The 18,911-nt window shown below is 53.4% G+C and overlaps 1 protein-coding gene across 1 annotated transcript in view; it reads right to left on the reverse strand.

The window, feature by feature from the left end:
- Positions 1 to 732: 732 nt before the first annotated feature.
- Positions 733 to 18,911, reverse strand: part of CHKA (choline kinase alpha) — a 42,494-nt gene continuing 24,315 nt past the window's right edge. The window contains 10 exon segments of the mRNA XM_049781217.1: positions 733 to 1,498; positions 5,285 to 5,366; positions 6,249 to 6,355; positions 7,928 to 8,036; positions 8,286 to 8,373; positions 9,186 to 9,244; positions 9,624 to 9,728; positions 9,883 to 10,016; positions 10,762 to 10,875; positions 14,549 to 14,602. Of these exon segments, the coding sequence (XP_049637174.1) occupies positions 1,439 to 1,498; positions 5,285 to 5,366; positions 6,249 to 6,355; positions 7,928 to 8,036; positions 8,286 to 8,373; positions 9,186 to 9,244; positions 9,624 to 9,728; positions 9,883 to 10,016; positions 10,762 to 10,875; positions 14,549 to 14,602 (912 nt within the window). The 3' untranslated portion in view covers positions 733 to 1,438.

The raw sequence follows: 18,911 nt of genomic DNA on the forward strand, positions 1-18,911 counted from the left end.
GGCTGGCACTGATGGGCACAGGAGCACTTGAGCACCAAGTGAGCTGGCCTGGTGCAATTAGGCCAACAGTGCCCCCTGTTGGCATTGTTCGTATTTGGGCCATAACCAGCAACATTCAGGGGTCTCCTGACACACTTGGGACCCTATTGAGCCCAAGTTGTCCACATGCAAGGCAATTGCCTTACTCCACTGTGTTATCGCTCCAGCATGCCCTTACACCTGGGTTGGCTGTTCCACCTTGTTTTGCTCCTTGTTTTGTCACACCCGGCGGCTTTCAGGGGTTACTCCTGGCTTTGAGCTCAGAAATCGCTCCTGGTAGGCTCGGGGAACCATATGGGATGCCGTGATTCAAACCACCATCTGTCCTGAATCAGCTGCGTGCAAGGCAAATGCCTTACTTCTGTGCTATCTCCGGCATCACCCCCCCCCCCCAGCTTCTTATTTCTTTTTTGGGAGGGTCACACCCAGCAGCGCTCAAGGGTTGCTCCTGGCTCTATACTCAGAAATCGCTCCTGGCAGGCTCGGGGGACCATATGGAATGCCAGGATTCAAACCACCGTCTTTCTGCATGCAAAGCAAACACCCTACCTCTATGCTATCTCTCTAGTCTCTTCCCCCATTTTTTTAATGTGTGGGAGCGGAGCACAGAGGGGTGTAAAGGGGGGGGGAGACCCACCGGAACAGGAGACCTGCCCAAGCCGCCCCGCGGTCACGCAACCCCAAGTTGACAGCAGTAGGCAGGTTCCAGTTCTTTATTGTTGTCTCTATCGTACAGTCTGGCCACATTAGTGAACGCACAGAAGACCACCCAGAGAGGGATTCAGAGGGGAAAAAAATCGACCCAGACATTAACACAGATCTCTGGTACACTCGGGCTACACCCACCTGGCTGCTGTATCCCCGGGTCTTAATGGGGGACTGGGTAGGGGGACTCCAGGCTGAGCCGAGGTGAGGGCAAGCACAGTACGCTTCCAGCCTCCAGCCTTCCGCAGAGCAGCTGGCCCCTAGCAGGGGCGGAAGCAGCATGGGGACTGGGGTTGGGCCCAGCGCCACCTGCAGGCAGCACAAGTCCCTGGAAAAGCAACTGGAACCTAAAGTAACAATGTTCCCTCCAGCCCACTGCCTGCTCATTGCCAGCTGCCCGTCTGCTTGCCCACCGGGCAGCCAGCCTTCTGGCCTACGGGGTCAGGGCTATTGCACTAAAGTCGCTCTATTTCTGCTTCCTGACCTCATGTCAGTCCTAGTGAAATTGTAAACGAGATTATGAAAGAAATGTTACTCGGCTTTAATACAGTCTGTCGTATCATACACATCTGTGCTCAGTAGTGATGCTCCGGGCCGTCCTGCTGCCTGCGGGCCCGGGAATAGGGGCGCGGGGACCCCGGCCGGGGGCGCCCATGCCGCACTGGGGTGCCGTGGAGGGATCCTGGGCCGAGCGTCATACTCCCAGCTTCCTCTTCTGCTCGAAATAGGCATCAAAGCGGGCCTGGGCGTAGTCCTAGGAGACACACAGGGCGGCTCAGCATGGCTAGGTGGTTCCACTGGCCGTGTTCTCAGCAGAGACCCAGAGGTGAAAGGGCGCTCACTGATCCCAGGGTAACTTGCATCTGGCTGGCTGTCCATTTGGGGTTTTATTTTGGGGTTACCCCTGGCGATGCTCATGGGGTTACTCCTGGCAGTACTTGGGGGAGCCTACGGGATGTCAAGGATCGAACCCAGGTTGGCAAGTGCCCTCCATATGCTGTGCTATTGCTTGGGCCCCACCATCAATCCAGTTGGGACCTGCTCTGGCTCCTGTGTGGCAGAAGCTTACAGGGCCAGTCCAGACCCCCCTAAATTCTTGGGGCCTCGCCATCCGCACCCATTCCTAGTCCCATTCCAGCTGTGTTTCCATATGGGGTCCCACCCACCCCCCGTATTGGCACCCACACGTAAAGGCTCACTGGTTTAACCAGGTCCCCTCACAAACTGAGCAAGCTGCTGAAAGCGAGCACCTGAATGGAAGTCTCCTAGTGAGGGTAGCTCCAGACCAGATGAGACTGTCCCCTCACATCAAGCCCTGCAAATGTTCCAGACTCGGGTGTGCCCTGTGCTCGCCTGGTCCCTCTGGGCAGACAAGATGCTCATTGTCCATGTGTCCAGCTGCCCCACTCTAAAGTGGACAGTTTATCCTGCCAGGTCTGGATGTGTCCTTGGCACCGTTTGCCCAGCCCGGGGCTGTGCCTGGCCATGTCTTAACTCAGCGCATCTTCCACAAAGCATGTAGCTGTAGCTCGTGGAGAGGCTTTGTTCCTGGTCCTGCTCCTCGGTAGATGTTCTCCGTGCCCAGCGCCATCTCGGCAGTGTGGGCCACACCCCTAGAGGGCAGCATCACTGCTCTGGGCACATTCGTGGCGGCTGCACGGATGAGCTCCAGGGCCCGCACCAGCTGCAGGCCAGTTTCTCCTCATCAAGGCACAGTGTGCTGTTCTGTGCTTTCCTCTGCTATATATGCTGTGAGTCTGGTGCTTCACTCTACTATTAATTTTTGGTTTGTGGGCAACACCAGGCATACTCTGGGCTTCCTCCCGGCTCTGTGCTCAGCAGTCATTCCTGGTGGTACTCAAGGGATCATGAGTGCTGAGGATTGAACCCAGGTTAACCACACCCTGCCTGTTGTCCTATACTCCAGTCCCCAGCTCTTCACTTTTGTCTGGAAACTACCCAAGGACCCAGCATGTGGCCTTAAATCTTCACACGTTCCTTATACCCTCATCACAGGCCCGGCTATGCCAGGCACTTTACATTGTCACAGGACTCTGGGGAACAGTAGGCTAAAGGTTTTGTTTTGAAAGCTAAAGGCTTTGTTTGAGGACATGCCTAGTTCTAGGCCGAGATCATTCCTGGATCAAAACTGGGCTGACGGTGTGCATAGAACATGCCTGAACTCTTGTACCATTTCTCTGGCCCAGCATGCAAGTCAAGTTCTATTTAAAATAAAATTGGGGATTTTTTGGTTTATTTTGTGGGCCTTACCCGGTGGTGCTCAGGGCTGACTCCTGCCTCTTTATGGAGGCATCAGTCCCCAAAGGGTTTGTGAGACCAGGTATAGTACCAGGGATCAAACTCAGACCTGTTATGTGCAAAGTGACCTGGGGGGTTTTGAATGTGATGAAGAAGATCCTCTAGATCTAAGGAGAAAAAACATTTTCTTCATTTTTGTTTTTGGGCTACACCTGGTGGTGCTCAGGGATAACTGGGGATCAAACTGGTGTCAGCTGCATGCCTGGCAAATGCCCTCCCTGCTGTCCTATCATTCCTCCCCTCACATGGGCTCTTGGCTCTGCTCAGGTGTCCTGGCCGTGCTGGGACCAGAACCAGGGTGAGCTGGGCACAGACAAGCACTATCCCGGTTGCCCCCTGTCTGGCCCTCAAGTGCCACCAGCAGGGAGGATCCCCTGCCCTCTCCTCCCTTTCTTCCGGCCTTGCTGACTTGTAGATGTGCCGTCCCACAGTGTTTGCCACGGACTGCCAGCGAATGCTGCTCTGCTGCAGTGCTCACCTGGGAAGCCTTTAGTCCATGTGCTCAAAGCACAGACAGTGGACCTGCCAGAACTGTGCTCAGTGTGCGCAGGGCTCGAACTTGGACTGTGTGCAAGTCAGGCACTGGCAAATGGCTGTCCCAACTGGCTTTGAGGCCTAATGGTCTGTGCCCAAGGAGACTCACTCAGTTCAGGTCACCTTCCTGCACTGCAGCATGTGATATGTCACCCACATGACAAAAGCAGATCTTCCTGCCCCAGGTTTTCAGGGGCCTCTGGTCTCTTGGGCCTGGCTGCACTGTGGGGGCTTCAGCTCCACACGAGTGAAGCAGTGAGAACAGACTCCCGTGTGGAGAACATCTGGTCTTTCCCCACCAATTCTTTCTGGGGGCCTCGCCCAACAGTAGTGTGCTCAGGGTAAAGTGCTGAGGCCCATATGTGGACCTCTGGCTCTTGGAGCCCAATCAGCATCCTGTACCTCAGTGCCTTCTTTTTGGTTTGGGAGATCACACCAGGCAACTCGGCTCAGGGTCCAAAAAAGGAGCTCAGGTTGAAGCTGAGTTGACTGTACAAAGTGTTTTCCTTCTGTGCTTGCTTTCTCTCTGGCCCTACTTAAAAATAATTAACTAGGGGCCAGAGTGGTGGCACACTGGTAGGGCGTTTACCTTGCATGCAGGGACCCAGGACAGACCGCGTTCAATCTCCTGGCGTCCCATATGGTCCCCCAAGCCAGGAGTGATTTCTGAGCGCATGGCCAGGAGTAACCCCTGAGCATCACTGGGTTGGCCCAAAAATAATCAACTAGACTCCAAAAAATGTCTTTTCCTTTCCATTTCTTCAATCCAAGATTTATTTAAGAGTACACAGCTTCATTTCCAAATAACTGAATATTCTGGGCTTTTCTAGTAACTTGTTTCCAGTGGAACCCCACAGTGGTTAGAACACACTCTCGTGCCTCTATCCTCCCGTTTCATTTCTTGGGCACTCTCTGGCAGTGCTCAGGGGGCTGTGGCAGAACTGGAACTACATCCAGGGTCCCCTTGTGTCAGTGACACTCCATCTCTGTGCTCGTTCTCTAGCGTGAAATCCTGGAAGTCTCCAAGTGTTTTCTAGCCCTTTGGAGGTCTGTGTTGGTGGCTGTTCCTCAAGCCAAGAGCTGCAGGGGGTCACCTGTGTGGATACCCTGGGACCTGCCTGAGCGCCTCCTCCCTCACAGCTGTCTCTACCTTGCTCCCCTCGTCCAGCTACTCACACCTGGGGGTACACAGGAATCATATAGTGCTGGGGTCAAACCCAGAGCCTCTCCCATAAGTAGCACACATACCAGCCAACTGGCCAGCTCTCTGATGCCAGACAAAGGCATGCACGTTTTTGACATTTCTTGTCTTCTGAATAGTTTTTTTTTCTTATGATGAAAAGCTCTTCCTAAGTGGCTAAGGCAATGCCCCTTCTCTGAAGCCCATCCTTGCCCATGACCCAACTCATCCATCGCCCACACTTCCTACCTCTGCTGGAGTGTCTGCACTGCCATCCTCTGGCCAGAAGTGGAAATTGTATCGCTCCAGAACTAAAGTCAACCATAAGCTGGACCCCTGCCCCTGACACCACATCACACAACATGGGGGTCCCCTGTGTGCATCAGGGCCTCCCTACCAGTGGCCACACCTGGGCCCCACTCAGAGTCAGGGCGGGGGCTCTGGAAGTCTCCTCACAGGCCCCGAAGCACCTTTCTGGAAGCAGAAGAGAGAATTCACCCCACGTACCATGTACCCAAATTCAATGGATGAGATCTTGGCCTGCACAATGGACCATAGTCCCCAGAAGAAGTGGGATGCCAGGGCAAACCTGGAAACACAAAATGGGGAGCACGTGAGCCCGAGTCCCTCTCTACCTGCAGAGGGCACCAGGCCCAGGGATTCTCAGGAGACAGAGTGGGAGGACAGAGAAGGGTAGCAGGAATTGGGGACACACCCTCCCCCAGTCCAGGTTCTATCTTCCAGCTACAGCTGCACATCCTGCTGAGACCCCTGCCATTGCTGTTCTGGGAACCTCCTAGTGCTGGACGGGAGCACGTAGGGTGCAGGGCCACTAAGGCCATGATCCCAACAGGCCCGACTGCTGAGAACAGGTGCATGGTGGCCCAGCTAGGACATGTGAGGCCACCCAGAGTTAACTTGCGACCCTGCAAGGAGAAACCTTCTGAGGAAGTACCCAGGAATGCATGATGTCCATCCCCCTTTCTGCTCGCTGACCCCCAAGCATGCTCAGCTGAGTACCAAGAACCAGCTCTTTGGGGTTTATTTTGTTGGGTTTTGTTTTTTGTTTGGGAGCCACACCTGGCAATGCTCAGGGATCACTCCTGCTTGGATCGGGGAACCCGATATGTTGGGGATGGAACCTGGGCTGGCCACATGCAAAGCAAATGCCCTCCTGCTGGGCTATCACTGTGGCCCCACATCAGCATTCTCGGTGGTTTGATTTTTGGGGGGATTTGGGTCACCCTTGGTCTGCTGCTAAGGAGTGACCCCTGCGGTGCTCAGGGGACATGATCTCATCAAAGCAGTCACAGGAAGGCAAGAGCCTCAACTATAACCTATCTCTTCAACTCCCAACCCCCACCCAAAGGCTCAAGTTTTGGCAGAGGACAGTTCTAGAGACACATCGAAGAAGCCAGAAGTCCCCAAAACATTCAAATGTATCTCACAAAGTGAAGAGGCAGGAAATTACCTATTGACTTCCACCAACATGTCTTCTTTTATGCTGGATTTTTCTGCATCATTGAGGGCCTTAAAGTCACTCTGGAATGCCGCCAAGTAACTGGAAATAAAATGGAGCTTAAAGAGACAAGAACAGAAATGGGCATGTTAGGTCTTCCTGGAGGATGGGGAAGGCAGAACCAGGCAGGAGCTGTCCTGAGCTGGTTAGTTGGGCACCAGTCACAGGGTCACCAGGTCTGAGCCCAAGTGTTAAGGGGAAGGAAAGGCAGCAGGAGATGTGCCCATATTCCTCAAGAGACTGAGGGGGCAGACAATACTCAATGCCTCAGTGGTGACACTGATCCTGTCTGGAGGAGAGATGTCAACCAGAGGAAACTGGCTCCACACTCATCTACACAGGAAGCACGAGCAATCCCTCTCCGCTGTGCTATCCCCTCAATAATAATTTTTAAATGAACACTCAATGGGCCGGGGATGTGGCCCACATATCAAAGCATGTGTGAGACTCAGGGGTTCTGTGGCAAGCACTGCAGGTCTGCCTCAGCACCGCTGTGTGTGGCCCTGACGACGGCCAGAATCATAAAAGCCCATTTCACACACATGCATTGATGTGAGACTTAAAATCACTCAAGAAAGGAGCTCGTTGTTTTGTTCTACTCAATCCTAGTGGGGGAGCACAAGGTGCCAAGAATTAAAACCTGGAACTCTGGCAAAGCAAGTGCTCTGGCCTTCTGGGACAATAACCACAGAGCCCTTAAACAGGGTTGGGGGAATTCAGCAGTGGGCACAGACGAGCTGAATATGGTGGTGGAGCAGAGGCATCCACAGATCTACTGGGAAGCAAACATGGCTCTTCCTACAGTGGCTACCTTCCCCACTTGCCTGCAGGACTTTCTCCCCACCCTCCTCCCCTGCACTCTCTAGACTGCCATGGAGAACAATGGATTGGGAAAGGGGGTTCCCCATGACAATTCCTTCAGGGAGATTCTTTTTTTTTTTTTTTTGGTTTTTGGGCCACACCCGGCGGTGCTCAGGAGTTACTCCTGGCTACCTGCTCAGAAATAGTTCATGGCAGGCACAGGGGACCATATGGGACACCGGGATTTGAACCAACCACCTTTGGTCCTGGATCGGCTGCTTGCAAGGCAAATACCGCTGTGCTATCTCTCCGGGCCCTCAGGGAGATTATAAACACGGGCACAGGGCTCCCTGAACTCAGGACAGGCCATGGAAACTTGACTGCAATTTACTAAGTGGGAACCCAAACATCACCTCTCTGTGCCCAGCATGAGAACTATAAAGAGACGGCCCATGAACTCCCCAAAACTAGACAGCTGAGCACTGAGTGCTGTTCCTTTCTGGAAGGAGGTGAAAGGAGGCTGTGCTGCTCTCGAACACAGTTGGAGGGAGAAGCGACTTCAGGCACTGAAGTGGAAATTTTTTTTGTTTTGTTTTTTTGGGCCATACCCATTTGATGCTCAGGGGTTACTCCTGGCTAAGTGCTCAGAAATCGCCCCTGGATTGGGGGGACCATATGGGACGCCGGGAGATCGAACCGCAGTCCTTCCTTGGCTAGCGTTTGCAAGGCAGACACCTTACCTCTAGTGACACCTCGCCAGCCCCTGAAGTGGAAATTTCTAAAGCCTGGGACAGGATGGGCAGAAAATCACAGGAACTCAGGCAACCTACCTGCTGCTCCCGGGTGGGGTAGTGGTGCCTGCTGGCTCGGAAGAAAGGGAACTTCTCGTAGCTGTAGTCATACATCCATTCGCAGAAATGGTTCCCAATGTCGAAGCCCCTAGAAAGGGAAGAGGCCAAAAATGAGACCATGTCCCGGTGTGGCCGACCCAGTCACAGGCTGAATTGAAAGGGGCAGGGTTAGGGGGTTAGGGATAGAGGCAGGCCATGGACTGGGCTCCCCCTCCTGCGGCCCATTCTGGCATGGCTATGCCCTCCCTCGCTCACAGGCTCTTAGCCATTCCTCCGAGAGCTCTGTCCAAGACCCAAAAGAAGACAAAAGCATAACTGAGCCCAGTAAGCACGTTACCTGTAGTTATAGCTGCTGTACTCGAAGTCGATGAGCATCAGTTTCTGCTTCTCCCCATCCTCTCTGCTGTCCAGCAGCAAGATATTACCTGCAGCAACGGCAAGGTCAGGCCTTCCCCCGGCAGCCAGCATAGGCTGAGGGGCATATCCTCAGCTGCCGAAGGAATTCAGACCATGCGGTGCAAGCCTGGGCCTGGCTGCCTGGGGGCTAGGGAAGGGTTCTCCCCAGGTGTGCTGAGATAGCTGGGTGCATGTTACTCATGGAACATGAAACTCCCACTGCCTGTCACCTAAACTCTGGCCTGGGCAAAAAGGCAGGTTCTGGTGACCACCCTTGGCTCCTCCCTCCCCATGAATTCAGCAGGGGTTGTGGGGGCACATCTTTGGTGCTTCCTCCCATGTGGCTCAGGCAGACATAGCCTCCACCCTAGCTGTCTTGCAACACTCTACCTGCTGTGCTGGCCTTCTTGCCCGGCTCGGGCCACTCTACACTGTGCTCATCTGGCAGCACTGCAGGTAAACCCAACCTAACCAGGGAGGATGAGAACAGCAAGGCCAAGCCAGAAGCCAAGGGTGGCAACACCAGTGGGCAGTGCAAAGGCCCTCTGCACCTCTGCGAAGCTCACTTAGCTAAGCCTGCTGGGGGGACATTGGTATCTGAGGGCACTGAGAAGCATAAGGCAGGGGCTGTGAGCTGCAGGCTCAGGAGGGCCCACTACAGGCCTGCCCTGACTACATTGGGGGGGGCCCTTTGGGCAGCCTGCACCCAAGCCCACTGGGCTCTTCTGAACAAGAAGACAACGGAGGACCCCCTATGCGCCCTGCAGGAGCCCAATACTGCAAGCGAGCATGCACATACGACATGGGGGCACACACACAGCTCTGCCAGGCTGCTCCTTACCTTCTTGACAGTCATTGTGACAGAACACAACGGGAGATGGGGTCGATGTGAGCAGGGCCCTGGAAGAGAAGGGTTGGCTGTCACCGGGCAGAAATGGCCTGGCCACACATCCCATCCCGTACACTGGGATCCCAGAGTCTCCCCAACTCTGGCACGGCCGCTCAACCAGAACACAGTCCCAAAGGTGTGAAGGCCCCCGGGATGCACACAGCAGCACTGAGACTCTCAAAGACCCTTTCGGCTCCAGCTGACTCAGGGACAGGCCTACCCTACAGATCGCAGAGAAAATGCCAGGCCTGAGGCAGCACTGAACAATGTAGAGAAACAATGAAGGCTGCCTTTGTGGAATAGGCAGAGAAGCAGATGGACAGTCAGATGGGCAGGTAGGCAGGCAGACAGACAGGTGTTTGAACGTTGGGCAGGACAAAGGCTGCTCACCTCAGGTTTTCCAGTTCCTGAGGCAGATTGTAGCTGAGAAGTGTGTGGAACTGTTTGACTCTGGCTTCTCCAGTAAATTTAATTCTCAGTACTTGGTTCAGATACCTGACAGGGAAGGGACCACAAATTGTGCTCAGAGGCTGTGGCCTTCAGGGAATGATTCCCCCAGCCCACCATGGTCACTGCAACCAGGGTCTTTCCCTGCCCCCTGAGGGGCCACAAGCAAGTGATGCTGGAGTCAGAGACCCCCCAGACTTACTTCTCCATGGTTCCAAACAGCCATTTTGGTTCCTTATTGAAGGGCATTTTCATGCCATGAAATGTGGCCATTTTCTCAGCTATTTCTGCAGAAATACCTGGCAAACTTAATTCTTCTGTGTCTAACCGCCGGCTCTGGAGTAAGACAGGATCAGAAGGTGGAATAAGACGAGACTCCCGGGGCCGGAGAAATAGCATGGAGGTAAGGCGTTTGCCTTTCATGCAGAAGGTCATTGGTTCAAATCCAGGCATCCCATATGGTCCTCCGAGCATGCCAGGAGCAATTTCTGAGCAGGGAGCCAGGAGTAACCCCTGAGCATTGCCGGGTGTGACCCAAAAACCAAAAAAAAAAAAAAAAAAGAGAGAAGACTTCCACAAGCAGCAGCGCCAACCCTGAAGCATCTGAGTCTTGCCCAGTGGGAAGGTGTGCCCGAACAAAGCAGAGTTGGGGGGGGGGGGGACCGTATAGTGTTGGCCTCAGACCTGAGGCCTCACTCAGGCTCAGCAATCGACACACTGCTGGTGACTGTGATTTGGGGCCACATCTGTGAGTGAGAATGTGTGGGCAGGACAGAGAGAAACTGCATGAGGCCTCAGGAGAGTCCAGGAGTGACAGTGCCACATGAGTGAGTTTAGCTCAGAGACGGGGACTCTGGGGCTAGAGTAATAGGACGTTTGTCTTATACGGGGCCAACCTGGGACGAACCTGGGTTCTATTCCCAGCATCCCATAGGGTCCCCAGAGACTGCCAGGAGTAATTTCTAAGTGCAGAGCCAGAAATAACTCCTGAACACCACTGCCGGTGTGGCCCAAAAAACAAAGCAAAAAAAAAAAAAAAAGAAGAGTCAGGGACTCTGCAGTGGGGACAAGTGCCTCTTACCGGTATGAACTGCTCCAGGCGGCCCTGGGGAAAGATACCATAGAGCTTGGGTCCCAGCGACCTCTCAGCAAGGATGGCGAACATCACGCTCTCCAGCACCATTGCTTCAGCGCCCTGCAACACAGCAAGGACACGGTCACCACTGTACAGCCAACAGCCCTAGGGCCCCAGGGCCTCATCCCCCCAGCTCAGTCCCTTACACAGGAAAGACAGGGGGAGGAGTGACTGGCGGAAACCCACTCGTTATTGATGAGTTGAATACTCGGGCTTAGTGGAGGCCACTAGTCCCAAAATAGAATCTCTCATCAATATTTCATTGCTTCTATTGATTTCTGAATTTTCATAGGTCCTGGCCATGGTACTTTGTCAAAGGTCACGTCACAACCACACCATATATAGGTGGGGCCACCTCATGCAAGACAAGTGCCCAGATCACTGACCAACTTCTCTGTCCTAATACTTGATCTGGACTCACCCCCCAATGTGCCAAGGGCGGTGGAAGCTGTTCATAGTAACCTAGGTAGCTCTGGGGATATCAGGACCACAGGGATGGTAGGGGAGTTGAAACCCAGAGTTGTGCTTGGCGGCCACACATTACCCCTGCCCAGTTAGAAATCTTCATCACAAGAGTGACATGCCTGAGGACGGAGCCCAAGAGGAAGAAAATCCAACCCACAGCCAATTCCCAGGCCCAGTGCAGCCTCGATGAAGTGGCTCAGCAGGGCCCTGACCAGCCTGCGGAGGACACTGATGTGTGACCCTGGAACTGCAGAAAGGAATAAAGTCGTGGTGGTTCACAGGCCTTTGGATACCCTGAAGGGCGATGGCTTTGCTGGAACCCGCCCCCACAACATGAGGATGGATCCCAAGAGTGGATCCCACAAGAGGTGAAAACTCCAGGCTACAGCTTGACTGCCAAGTACCAAATTGTGCCCTCCCTAACTCGAACGATGTGGCCTACAGCCACATGGCCTATGCCCAGGGCTGCCCACTGGTACCCAGACTGCAGTGCAGGGTCCAACCATCTGGCACTGTCTGCAGCTCCTGGAGTATTTGTCCCAGACTTACTTTCTCTGTCCTGGTTTGGGGGCCACTCCTGGTTGTGCTCAGGGCTCACTGTCCATAAACAGATCTAACTTCAACAGGCTAGAATTTCTGTTTCTCGGTTTATACACCACGCCACTCTGGGGGTTTGGGAAGCACAGCATTTACACACCACTCACTAATATAAGGTGCCTAGGAGAGCCATCATGGGTACTCCCAGAACCTCCTAAAGCTGAGGGAGCACACACAGCCAGGAGTGGAGGACTCAGCAGGTTAGAGTGTGCCTATCCTCTGTATGAGTTGGTAAAGGTGCGAGCAGTGAGTCCTGGGACCTAGATGGGGATCAGAAAGTGAGGAAACCAAGGTGCCTCCTGTCACAAGCCCAACAGAGCAAAGGTCAGCAGGGACATAATGCTGGGGAGGGAGGAAACCCTTTCCCAGAACTGGCTTCACAGAAGCCTGGGAAAGCCCAGCTGTCCTTAGCTTTTGCAGTGACAACACTGGTGCCCCAGAATGAACCTCAGTCACACATGCAGTAACCCTGAGGCTTCAGCAGGTAGGCAGGAAAAGGGCCCCCGGGAGGGAGTTTCCATGGGAGGGAGGCAGGATTGGAAGAGTTAACTCACTAGCTCAAGGCTGCCAGGACCCACCTGGTGGACACTGTAAAGGGCTGACTAGACCTTAACCTGGAGTTACTGCAGGCCCAGAGAAGACTGGACCCCTCCAGGAACAAAGGGCCAAAAGAAGGTTAGGAACGACCATCTACTATCCCCAGCTCTTTCCGTGTAGCCACTCAGCAACAGACCCCGATCTGAGAAGCCGCAGCATGGGGTAGGGGTGAACCTCTGAGGAGGACTCTAGGATTAAGGAAGCAAATATGCTGCCTGGGTCTTGAGTCGTTCCGTACATGTTGCAGAGCATATGCTGCCAAGACTCCCTTCCAGATCTGAACTTTGACACCTGCCTCTTCCCATCCTTTTGGGTGTGTCCCTTTCCCTCCCTCCCCTTCCTCAGAATTACTAAATCAAGTCTGTTTCTACTTTGCTGCTCATCTCCCGAAATTCTTTTGAGGAAGAAGACAGACCTGGAAGGCTAGATAAGGGTGAGGACTGACTCTCCTGTCCTGCCAAGAGCAATCCCTGCTCTGGCCTGATCACAGTTCAGCCCAGAAATCAGGGCTCGGACGACAGATGACAGGCGCGGTTGACAAGGAGGGGCAAGGTTGGCGGGACTTGATGGCTTGCAGCAAACTCTACCAGTTCTAGATAGAGTCCCTGGCTATTCCTGGGGTGGCAGAGAGGGCGAGAAAAAGAAACAGATTCCTCCCCTCTCCACTGCATCTGAGTGACTGGGGAACTCAAACAGCATCAGCACCACAACCACCCTCTGGACGGCGGGCCCAGTAAAACAAGGAGCAGCGGCGAAGTTATATGATGATGTCACGGGGCCACACAGACACAACAACCAGAAGCCTGTCCTCTGGGACCAAGGCCTGCGGAAGACCCAGGCAGTCTCCAGAACCTGCACCCCAGACCACGGGAGCAGAAACATGCTACCACCAGGGGGTGGACGCTTCTCATTGCACCCACACAAAGCAGGCTGTGAGGAACAAGAACACTCACAGGGGCCCAGGAATAGCGGCTCCTGTCAGTGTATAGAGTATGTGGTGGGGGACACTAAAACTGCCCAGCCCCAGAAGGACCACACCCTTCAGGACAAACTGAAAGGGGTGGGGGAACAGGACTACAAAGGTCCTCAGGGACAGAGAGAATTGAGAAGGGAATGTTCTAGCAAGAAGCCAAATGGTCAGACTGTCCATGGACACAGGAGGTGGTGGAGGTAGGAAGTGGGGGAATGGGAAAGAGGAGGACAGGCGGTTGCAGCCCAGGAAGAAGCCCAGACTCCTAGTAGGGCTGTGGAGCAGAGGGAAGGGCACAGGGAGGGGAGGATGCGTGAGGAAGGGGCCCTAGGTTCCTGCGCAGGTTGGGGCAAGGGAAAGGGGATGTGGGGAGCTGGTGAAGCAGCAAGGAAGTTGGCACAGGACCAAGCCACTTCCAGCAGACATGCCACCCAGCTCTAAGCTTCCAGTTGCAGTTCCAGGGCTAGGGGCGGGGCCTAAGAAAGAGGGCACAGGAGGGACTCTGGGCCAGGCAGGATCCTCCTGGCAGCAGGTTCAGGGCCCAGAAAGGGGAGGGAGCCAAAGTTTGGCCTCCTGAGGACACTCTAAAGAGTAGGGGTCAGCATAAGCCCACGGAACTTGACAACAGGCCACAGAATAAACCAGAACCTGGCAAGAGGCACGAGGAACACAAAAGTCTATGTGGGCCAGCCTGGCTGCAGTGGGCCAGGAACTCAGAGCAAGGAGGCCATGGATAGGCCACTCACTGCTGCTGTCTGCTCCGTTAGACCATCTGTCTACCCTTCCTCCGCCTAGATGTGGCCCACTATCTCCTGTGTGTTCTTGAGTGGGGGTGGGTGGCACGATGAAGGGACAAGCTGAGTGTCACACATACCCACATACTGTTGCCTGCTCCAAGATGCAGCGGCAGGCAGCTAGGGAACTGGGTACCCCACACCAGAGAACATGCACAGCCAGATCCAAACGATCCCCCGGGCACCAAAACACGACTCATGCCTGCCCACTCCCTACCCTCTTGGCAGGACCAGGACATGATGGCTGCCACGGTCACTTAAGACAGATGGCCAGGTAGGCAGAGACAGGGTCACTCCTCACATTACTTACTTGAAATTCAGTTTCTTTCTGAGCTTGTTCGGATCCCTCCTTATTACAGGACCGCTAGGAATGAGAGAAAGCAAACACTTCCGGTGAGACGGGGACACTCAGCAGACAGACAAACTGCAACCACCGGGATAGTCAGGGTTGACGACCCATCCCGATCCCCACCAAGCAATTCTCAGCCCAACGTGTGCTCAGAGCAAGTCTCACACGTGTGCACCACGGTCCCCATAACGCACCAGGAAAGGGATGTGGGTTCAGGCGGGGCAGCTGTGGGCCTCGGAGCCCTGCCAGCCTTTTCCAGATATCATGACTCAAGGAAAGGCGGCAGAGATCTCCTACTGGCCAGGCCTTCTAAAGACACCGGCTTGAGTGGGCCCTGCTAGGAAGCTCCTGGCCCAACATGGCTTAGCCCAGGGCCGTGCTGAGCATGGAGCAGGGAAGGAGCAGCGGGCAGGCCACAAGACAGACCCGCTCTCCAGCCCAGCTGCCTGCCTGGGCCCTGTGCACCAGGCTGGGCACCTCATTAGCACCCCTGAAGAGGAGGGTGGGGATGCGGCCAAGTTCCTACGCTGAGTGCCCAGAGGCAGATCTGAAGGGACACTCGGACATTACAGTCCTCAACAAAACTGTGACTGACCGGGATGCAGGATCAAAGCCACCACACCGAGCTCTTAGACACTCTCGCTCAGCTGTCACTGACATCTTCTGTCACTGAAGGGGGTGGAGGAAAATAAACTCAACCAGACCCAAAGCTCCCATTTGAGTATTGTCTCTAGTAAGGCACCCCTTATTGCAATTAAACTAAGTCTGTATAAAATCAGACACCCAAGGGTGCCCCTAAATAAGGCTCTTATCAAATGTAAAGGGCCAAGATTCTTGAAGACCCAGGAAAAACATACCTTTCCACTCCACAGCTTTATCAAAACTCCCTGCATGGAGGTGGGAAGAAAGGCCGCAGTGAGCAACAATGGCGCTGGCCCTGGGCCCGTAGAGACCCGCCAGCTCAGCCCTGCTCTAAGCGTGCCTGCTCCACCCTCTAGGACACGAAGTATCTGCAAAAGGGCTTGCACGTAGGCACCATCATGTCATTCACATTTCAGCACACAAGTAAGTCCATTTCGTACGAAGTACAGAGCATACAAATGGGGAATTATTTGCTATTTTCATCCGTTTCATCTGTGTTTCTCTGATGGAAAGGTTCCACAGGTGAAATCCCATTACAAATGGAAGCTACAAAATCCAAACAGGGAGCACTTGGGAGATGCTGTGGCAGCACCCTGCGTGAGGAGCCAAGGCAGGGTTGGGGAACTCTGCTGATTTACTCAGGGAGGAGAGAGACTCTGGCCTCTCCCAGAATATCCCCTTTGCTGGGCTGCCTGGCACCGTCCCTTCAGTGTCTCCTCACCCCAGGGTTCCTCTTGAAAAGGCTCCATTGCTGTCTTATTGTTGTTCTGCCCCAACAGTACCTTGTGGGCTCCAAGAAATGCTCCCCCATTGTCTTTAAAGAAGCCCAGCGGGGCGCAGAGCAGAGCGGCCAGACCACGGTCGGCTCACACCGGACTGTGTTCATTAGAACAGGGAATAGGCCTGAGGGACCTTGAGACAGTCCCTCCTGCTGCTTCTGTACCCAGGCAAGTTCAGGTCCAAAAGGGTCTTTACTCAGATATACCCTCTGACAGCAAGGGAGCTTCATGGCCCGGTGCACTCGGCTGTAATGGGATTTGACCTGCACAAGTTCTAGAAGACAAGGGTTATTCCCACACTATTATTTTCCCAACTCTTTTCATAGGGGGATGCAGCAAATGGGTCATTTAACCAACAGAAGTCCCCTTCTCTCGTCGGATGGTGCTCTACTAACTAGTCACTTCATTCCAAGTCGCCAATGGACTGCTTTCCTGAGGCCATTCTCCTAGTGTACTGGCACAGTGAAGCAAAAAAATAATCCCACGAATAATGAATGTCCTATCCTGCCCATGCCCTCCCCTCCCCTCCTGACCCAGAGCACCATCTTGACGGCTGGAGGGACTTCTGTTGAGCCCCGGTTCTGTTTCCTCAGTACAGAAGGGCGAGGGCTCTTGGTCCCTCAGAAGGGAAATGCCAGAAAGGCACGCACCACAGCTCATCTAAAAACACCAGAAGAGGCCAACTGACATGAGTCAGTCAAAGAGAAGTCAGAGAAATCTGGAGTTCAGAAAGGACAGGAAGGAAAACCCATGTACAAGACATTAGCTCCAAAGGGCTGAGAAAGAATGGTGCACAAGGTCGGGAGCCAATAGAGGGGGAAGGAACCGGCCTGCCTGCTTGGACTGATCCTGGTCCAATCCTGACACCCCAGATGGTCCCGAGGACCACCAGAAACCCACCTCAAATATAAGCATATCTGTGTATGTGTGTGTATGTGTGTATAATCCGTATAAACACATACAGAGCACAAAAACAGCTGGCTCTAAATACTTTTTTTTTTTTTTTTTTTTTTTTGGTTTTTGGGCCACACCCGGCGGTGCTCAGGGGTTAACTCCTGGCTGTCTACTCAGACATAGCTCCTGGCAGGCACAGGGGACCATATGGGACACCGGGATTCGAACCAACCACCTTTGGTCCTGGATCGGCTGCTTGCAAGGCAAACGCCGCTGCGCTATCTCTCCGGGCCCAAGCTCTGAATACTTTTAATAGATATTTCATAAGGGGCTACCTGGGGACCTACTATTGGCTGGTACAAGTTGGATCCTGGCATCACACAGAATCCCCAAGAGACCAGCCAGAAGAAGTGATACTTGAGCACAGAGCCTAGAATGGGACCCTGAACTCTTCCAGGAGTGACCCGCACCTGAAAAAAGTGCTTTGGAAGCTCTGATGAGGCCCAGCACTGTGAGGCTCACCCTAAAGATGCTCATACATAGCCCCCCACCTTTTCTAGTCTGTTGGTGTGGGAGGGAAGCTAAGGGCTGTGGGTCGGAAATTCATAAGGTTGTGAGAGAGGAAATAAAGCAGATCAAAGAGACAGCATTTCAGACAGTTTAAATCCAGAGCAATAGCACAGCAGGGAGAGACCTTACTTGCCCATGGCTAAATCCAACTGCAATCCCCAGCATCTCATATGGTCTCTGGAATCTGCCATGGTCATTCCTGAGCAGAGCCAGGAGGCAACTCTGAGCTTTGCCAGGTGTGGCCCTCCAAAATAACTGTCAAGAAGAATTGAAGGTAAGTGTGGGAAATCATGATCCCACTTTTGATCGTCAACACCACATGAGGAGCCAAGTATCACCATGGTCACTCCCGAGCACAGAGCCAGGAGTAGCCCCTGGGCAGCACCAGGTATGGGTCTGGGGAGGTAACCCAGGTGGTAGTACATGGGCCTGGCAGGGTCGAGTTCAATCCTGGACACTCTCGTGCCTACTGCCACCTTGGGGTATGGCCCTACCAAAGGAAAATGCTAAGACCAATTTTTTTTTTTAATTTGGGGCTGGGGGCTCACAGTGGCACTTCTCAGGGGGGCCACTCCCACCTCACTACTAGGGGAGGTATTTGGTGCTGGGGTTAAAACCTGGCAGGCAGAGCCGGTGTGTGTACAGGCCCCTTTGGGCCATCCCTCCTGCCCTGAACATGTACTGGTTTGGTTTGGGTTTTGCTCTGACCAGGCAGTGCCAAGAATTCACCTCTCTCCAGCCCCTAAAACTGGCTGATTATTCAAATCTTTGTAATTTAAAAACCTAACTTCTGGGGCCCAAGCAATAGCACCGTTGTAGGGCATTTGCCTTGCATACAGGCAACCCCAGATGGGCCCTTGTTCGATTCCCGGCGTCCCACATGGTCCTGAGCCTGTCAGGAATGATTTCTGAGTGTAAACAGGAGTAACCAGGTATGGCACAACCCTCTCCCCTCAAAACCTAACTTTCTAAAAGTACAATTCTTTTTTGTTTGTTTGTTTGTTTGTTTGTTTTTTGGGCCACACCCGGCGATGCTCAGGGGTTACTCCTGGCTGTCTGCTCAGAAATAGCTCCTGGCAGGCACGGGGGACCATATGGGACACCGGGATTTGAACCAACCACCTTTGGTCCTGGATCGGCTGTTTGCAAGGCAAACGCCGCTGTGCTATCTCTCCGGGCCCTAAAAGTACAATTCTATTAGCTAAAAGGATTACAAAAAAGAAAAGAAAGAAAAGAAAGAAAGAAAGAAAGAAAGAAAGAAAGAAAGAGAGAGAGAGAGAGAGAGAGAGAGAGAGAGAGAGAGGAAAGAAAGAAAGAAAGAAAAAGAAAGAAAGAAAGAAAGAAGAAAGAAAGAAAGAAAGAAGAAAGAAAGAAGAAAGAAAGAAAGAAAAAGAAAGAAAGAAAGAAAGAAAGAAAGAAAGAAAGAAAGAGAAAGAAAG

This window comes from Suncus etruscus, chromosome 9 (genome assembly GCF_024139225.1).
Source record: "Suncus etruscus isolate mSunEtr1 chromosome 9, mSunEtr1.pri.cur, whole genome shotgun sequence".
Taxonomy (NCBI): Eukaryota; Metazoa; Chordata; class Mammalia; order Eulipotyphla; family Soricidae; genus Suncus; species Suncus etruscus.